This window comes from Oncorhynchus kisutch, linkage group LG22 (genome assembly GCF_002021735.2).
Source record: "Oncorhynchus kisutch isolate 150728-3 linkage group LG22, Okis_V2, whole genome shotgun sequence".
In the NCBI taxonomy this organism is placed as follows: domain Eukaryota; kingdom Metazoa; phylum Chordata; class Actinopteri; order Salmoniformes; family Salmonidae; genus Oncorhynchus; species Oncorhynchus kisutch.
The window spans coordinates 54,233,474-54,240,324 of record NC_034195.2 but is presented as its reverse complement, the minus strand read 5'-3'; the positions used below and the strand labels follow the sequence as shown (position 1 = coordinate 54,240,324).

At 41.1% G+C, this 6,851-nt stretch overlaps 1 protein-coding gene across 2 annotated transcripts in view; it reads left to right on the top strand.

Moving 5' to 3' along the window:
- Positions 1 to 6,851, top strand: part of LOC109880183 (transcription factor 12-like) — a 35,074-nt gene that overhangs the window by 26,224 nt on the left and 1,999 nt on the right. Inside the window, exons 5-7 of one of the 2 annotated variants that reach the window (XM_031801583.1) lie at positions 1,809 to 2,065; positions 4,000 to 4,235; positions 5,489 to 5,648. In XM_031801583.1, coding sequence (XP_031657443.1) covers positions 1,809 to 2,065; positions 4,000 to 4,235; positions 5,489 to 5,637 — 642 coding nt within the window. In that variant the 3' untranslated portion in view covers positions 5,638 to 5,648. Of the gene's footprint in view, positions 574 to 1,808; positions 2,066 to 3,999; positions 4,236 to 5,488; positions 5,649 to 6,851 lie in introns of those variants that run through there. The other variant, XM_031801582.1, reaches the window with a different exon arrangement.

Genomic DNA, 6,851 nt, shown 5'->3' with positions numbered 1-6,851 from the left:
ATTTTACACATGTCATTTCAACATATTTTACGCATGTCATTTCAACATATTTTACACATGTCATTTCAACATATTTGACATATGTCATTTCAACATATTTGACATGTGTAATTTCAACATACACCGTGTTTAATTTAATTTGATGCGGGTCTGGAAAGTCTATCTATGTGTGGATACTGTTCTGTCAAGGACCAGGTAAACGATATGGACAGGGAATACATAGCCTGGTCCCAGAACGGTTAGTGCTGTCTTGCCACTCCATTGCTCTCACTGGCATGGCACAGCAATGCCAGTAAGCGAGATAGCACAAACAGATCTGGAACCAGGCTACAAATCCTACACGTGACCCCTTACATATCAGTGTGTTTCTCTTTCCTTCCTGGAGATTGAACCCAGCTGTAGTGGTGAAAGTCCAGACAGAGGACAGAGTGATGGAAGTAGCTCTACATTATATTCAGAGGACAGAGTGATGGAAGTAGCTCTACATTATATTCAGAGGACAGGGTGATGGAAGTAGCTCTACATTATATTCAGAGGACAGGGTGATGGAAGTAGCTCTACATTATATTCAGAGGACAGGGTGATGGGAAGTAGCTCTACATTATATTCAGAGGACAGGGTGATGGAAGTAGCTCTACGTTATATTCAGAGGACAGAGTGATGGAAGTAGCTCTACATTATATTCAGAGGACAGGGTGATGGAAGTAGCTCTACATTATATTCAGAGGACAGGGTGATGGAAGTAGCTCTACATTATATTCAGAGGACAGGGTGATGGAAGTAGCTCTACATTATATTCAGAGGACAGGGTGATGGAAGTAGCTCTACATTATATTCAGAGGACAGGGTGATGGAAGTAGCTCTACGTTATATTCAGAGGACAGGGTGATGGAAGTAGCTCTACGTTATACTCAGAGGACAGGGTGATGGAAGTAGCTCTACGTTATATTCAGAGGACAGGGTGATGGAAGTAGCTCTACATTATATTCAGAGGACAGGGTGATGGAAGTAGCTCTACATTATATTCAGAGGACAGGGTGATGGAAGTAGCTCTACGTTATATTCAGAGGACAGGGTGATGGAAGTAGCTCTACATTATATTCAGAGGACAGGGTGATGGAAGTAGCTCTACATTATATTCAGAGGACAGGGTGATGGAAGTAGCTCTACATTATATTCAGAGGACAGGGTGATGGAAGTAGCTCTACATTATATTCAGAGGACAGGGTGATGGAAGTAGCTCTACATTATATTCAGAGGATATAGAACTGTCCCTAATAGGGGTATCACGTTCATTCAGGTTTCCAGGGATATGTGTGTCCATTACAATGAATGATTCCTGAACAGAATTAGGGGCTATGTTTAGGAGAGCTATGGGGATTAACATCCTCTGTGATTAAATTCATTCCATGAGACAAACAGGGATCTGTTCAGGGATACAGAATTTGGTGACCTATTTGTCATTACGGGGGCGGCAGGGTAGCCCAGTGGTTAGAGTGTTGGACTAGTAACCTGGAAGGTTTGCAAGTTCGAATTCCCCGATCTGACAAGGTACAAATCTGTCGTTCTGCCCCCTGAACAAGACAGTTAACCCACTGTTCCCCAGTAGGCCGTCATTGAAAATTATAATTTGTTCTTAACTGACTTGCCTAGTTATATAAAAAGTCAAATAAAGAAATTATGCCGCATCAAGAAATGTGGTTAAAGTGTCATTTATTTATTAATAGTTAATATATGATTCTGTAAATGAAATACTGAACTTGAACATTGTCTTTATGTACCCCTCTTAACGCGTGTGTGTATTGCAGGTAGACACTGTCCATCTGAACAACAACTCCCACCCTGCACTGCAGAGACGTTCACAAAATCAAAATGGCCACTCCTTCCCGGCAGGACTAGGTGGCTTGGAGCTGAAGTTGGAGGGTCTGGACAGAGATGAGCAGTATGAGCTACATCACAGCCATCACAACCAGGGTCACAGACACAGACACAGCTCTGACAGCCACAGCCAGCGCTCCGATGAGGAGAGCGAGTCCCACAAGACACAAGGAGACAGCATGACCAGGTGAAGACAGCAACATCAGCTATATGCTCTCTCTCTCTCTCTCTCTCTCTACCTCTAGACTGGTCCCAGATCAGCTATATGCTCTCTCTCTCTCTGCCTCTAGACTGGTCACAGATCAGCTATATGCACTCTCTCTCTGCCTCTAGACTGCTCCCAGATCAGCTATCTGTTCTCTCTTTCTGCCTCTAGACTGGTCTCAGATCAGCAATATGATCTCTCTCTCTCTCTCTCTCTCTCTCTCTCTCACTCTCTCTCTCTCTATCTAACTCTAGCCTGGTCCCAGATCAGCTTTCTCTCCAGTTCTGTTTGTGCTGGTTTTTTTTAACACATACGCTACCAGTCAAAAGTTTGTACACATCTACTCATTCAAGGATTCTTCTTTATTTTTACTATTTTCTACATTGTAGAATAATAGTGACGACATCAAAACTATGAAATAACACATATGGAATAATGTAGTAACCAAAGCAGTGTTAAACAAATCAAAATAGATTTTATATTTAAGATTCTTCAAAGTTGCCAACCTTTGCCTTGATGACAGCTTTGCACAAGCTCCAGCTTCATGAGGTAGTCACCTGGAATGTATTTCAATTAACAGGTGTGTCTTGTTAAAGGTTAATTTGTGTAATTGTTTTGTCACATGAACTGAAATTAGGCAAACTATTTGAACTTTAGCAACCAGGAAATTTCTGCATAATGCATCTTTGAACATTACAATGATCATATCAGATGCATCTTTGTTTATGAGACAACTTTTAAGAATATTTCCCAAACAAGCAGGTAGAGAGAACATTCGCGAAGCGTGTCGTGACTACGTGTCGATACTGATAGGATCGAAAAGAATCAGCTTTCTCCATTCAAATATTCCCTTACAATTAGAATCATTCAACAACACTGACGACGGATCGGATCCCAGAGAGATATTACCACTTACGGCTGCAAATATTGAGTTTGTCTTTATTCCAAATGCTTACCCTATAATAGGCTAACGCACTAAATCAAGATTTGGTATGTGCCGTTGAGCATCTAATCTATTCATCTTTTGCAGTCATCTCAGGTTTTCATTTGAAGCATCATTTTATAGTTTCTTTTTTTTGTGTAACAATAGAAAAGACATTGGCAACTTTGTAGGCTATTAGTCAATTAGACAATTATTATTATTATTATCATTATCATTATTATTATTATCATCATTATCATTATCATTATTGCAATTATTATTATTATCCATATCGTTATCGTTATCGTCATTATCATCATCGTTATTATCATTGTCGTTGTCGTTATCGTTATTGTCATTACCGTTGTTATTATCATTATTATCATTCTTATCATTATCGTTATCATTATCGTTATTTACTATTATTATTATTATTATTATTAGGCAACTTAATTCTGGAGTTTTCAGTGGTCAGAGAGACAGATAAAACTCTTGGTTCTGTGTTTAGCAGGGACCTTCTGTGTATAAAGTGATGTGGAAGAGCAAAACAAAACCAACAAGCATCTAACAACGCACTTAGCTGTTCTACGAGTGTTCTGATACAGTCGCTAAATAACGAATGATTTCAAGTGCAACTTTAGTAACAATGGTTTTGGGAAACAGCTCGGCTACTAAAGATACATCGTCAGATGGTTCTAACGATGACCTTAATGATGCGAAGGCTCTGGGAAACTAGGCCCTAGAGCAGAGTAGTCCCTCACTACACAGAAGGGGTTGGTAATGACGTCATTTCAGCCATTTAAGCCCGCTGGCTGGGTAGATGCCTATCCGTCTGTTGCTTTGATAAAAAGCTGGTAATGGCTCAAAGATTCAACTAGATTTTTATCTGGATATCAAATTGAGAGATTCGACTTAAAAAATAAATAAAAATGCCAACCAGAGGGCGCCATGTACCAATCCTGAAACCTCTTGCTTTCTCTCTCCCCTTTTATAGCAGCATCCATGAAGACGAGGACAACCTGAGCCCGGAGCAGAAGGCTGAGCGGGAACGAGAGCGGCGGATGGCCAACAACGCCCGCGAGCGCCTGAGGGTCCGTGACATCAACGAAGCGTTCAAGGAGTTGGGTCACATGACACAGCTGCACCTGAAGAGCGAGAAGCCGCAGACCAAGCTCCTGGTTCTTCACCAGGCCGTGGCTGTAATACTTAGTCTAGAACAACAAGTCAGAGGTCAGTACTCCTGCCATCCCGAACATCCCCTGCTATGCCAAACTGATTATGGCTATTTTTCAATGAATCTTTCCTCGATTCCTCACATCCTCTCTCCTCGCCTCCTTTTCAAAAACACATTGGGGGAGAAGGTCTGAGGGATGACCTCGTACCTTATCTTCTAATACGATCGAAAAGGAGATTAGGAAAACACAGAAAGACACATATATTTGTTACCTCAAAGACTAACCTATATATATATATATATACTGGCCTAACACTCTAACCACTAGGCTACCTATATATATATAAATACACACCAGAGAGGGACACATGAGATATTAGAGTCATACCACGTCTGATCCTGGTTCCCTGTCTGGTCTATGGGACAGTCATACCACGTCTGATCCTGGTTCCCTGTCTGGTCTATGGGACAGTCATACCACGTCTGATCCTGGTTCCCTGTCTGGTCTATGGGACAGTCATACCACGTCTGATCCTGGTTCCCTGCCTGGTCTATGGGACAGTCATACCACGTCTGATCCTGGTTCCCTGTCTGGTCTATGGGACAGTCATACCACGTCTGATCCTGGTTCCCTGTCTGGTCTATGGGACAGTCATACCACGTCTGATCCTGGTTCCCTGCCTGGTCTATGGGACAGTCATACCACGTCTGATCCTGGTTCCCTGTCTGGTCTATGGGACAGTCATACCACGTCTGAACCTGGTTCCCTGCCTGCTCTATGGAACAATAGCAACGTTGATGTCCTAGTTTTTTTTACCTTTATTTAACTAGGCAAGTCAGTTAAGAACAAATTCTTATTTTCAATGACAGCCTAGGAACAGTGGGTTAACTGGCCTAGGAACAGTGGGTTAACTGCCTTGTTCAGGGAAACAGTGGGTTAACTGGTCTAGGAACAGTGGGTTAACTGTCTAGGAACAGTGGGTTAACTGTCTAGGAACAGTGGGTTAACTGGCCTAGGAACAGTGGGTTAACTGCCTTGTTCAGGGGAACAGTGGGTTAACTGGTCTAGGAACAGTGGGTTAACTGGCCTAGGAACAGTGGGTTAACTGCCTTGTTCAGGGGCAGAACGACAGATTTTTACCTTGTCAGCTCCGGGATTAGATCTTGCAACCTTTTAGTTACTAGTCCAAAGCTCTAACCACTAGGCTACCTGCCACCTATGGGATATTCCTAATGTTGATGTCCTGGTTCATTGTCTGGTCTATGGGGCAGTCCTAACGTTGATGTCCGTGTGATCTGCTACCTCTAGAGCGTAACCTGAACCCCAAGGCAGCCTGTGTGAGGAGGAGGGAGCAGGAGAAGATGTCAGCTGGGTTAACAGATGCCCAGGGCCTGCAGCAACACCAGGCATCACTACATCCTGGACTAGATGCATCTAACCCCATGGGACATCTATAAACATTTGACAGGTATGGGAATGGGCACCTGACTTTGTATAAAAGTGTGGGTGCACAATCTGGGGCATTTTAGATTTGAGATTTTTATAATTTTTTAACCATTTTCCAGCAATTCTATATTGTTTCTCAACAAGGAGAATTGCTTGACAGAATCCATGTTTGCTTGACTTTTTCTCAGGGTTTTGCTACAATAAATAGCATTAAAAGATGGTTTTCAAACTAGATTACTAATCTTCACCTACTTTTGGTAGGTGAAGAAGACTTATGGCCGTGTTAATCTTGTAGGGCATTGAAAAATAAGTCTCAAATGTACTTTCCTTTTGCATTTTCAACATGGCAGACAGTTTGGATACTTGAACTTGAACGTACACACTGGAGCTTTGCATTTGCGGACATAAATTGTCAAATAAATTGCAAAGGTATTATTTATTTGCCGTTATCAGCTTTGCATTTGAGGTTTTGCCATTTATATACCTCCATATATTTGTTCTACTTGTCGTCAGTGCAAGTCAAAAGTTTGGACATACCTACTCATTCAGGGGTTTCTTCTTTTTAAAAAAACAACTATTTTCTACATTGTAGAATAATAGTGAAGACATCAAAACTATAAAATAACACATGGAATAACGTAGTAACCTAAAAAAAAACAAAGTGTTAAATTAAAAATAAAAATATATACAAATTCCAGGTTTTAGATTCTTCAAAGTAGCCACCCTTTGCCTTGACGACAGCTTGGCTGGTACTGTACCTCTACAAGCATTTCACTACACCCGCAATAACATCTGCTAAATATGTGTATGTGACCAATAAAATTTGATTTGATTTGATAAATTGCTGCTCTGAAACCAGAAAGACTAAGATCAAGCTCTGGTAATCTGGGTCTTTGTTTCGGCTAGAGACATGCGATTTTCTGCACTGTAATGGACAAGCATGCTCAGATGGTAATTATTATATATTTAATAAAATGGTCAGATATATCTATTTTTAATACAGACTATATATATATTTTTTTTTATTGACAAATGACCTAATGGATTATAATAATTTTCTGGTACCAAAAAAAAGAGATGCAAAAACACAAGTTTGCCACCCCCTTATTTTAATAGTGAGGGTGCACCTGCTCTGTTTTCTCCATGGCTCAGGCATCTATGGTGCTAACATCTCTCAGGACTTCTTCTTCTTCTTTGGTAGCATGTGTTGATCTGCTGTCGATCC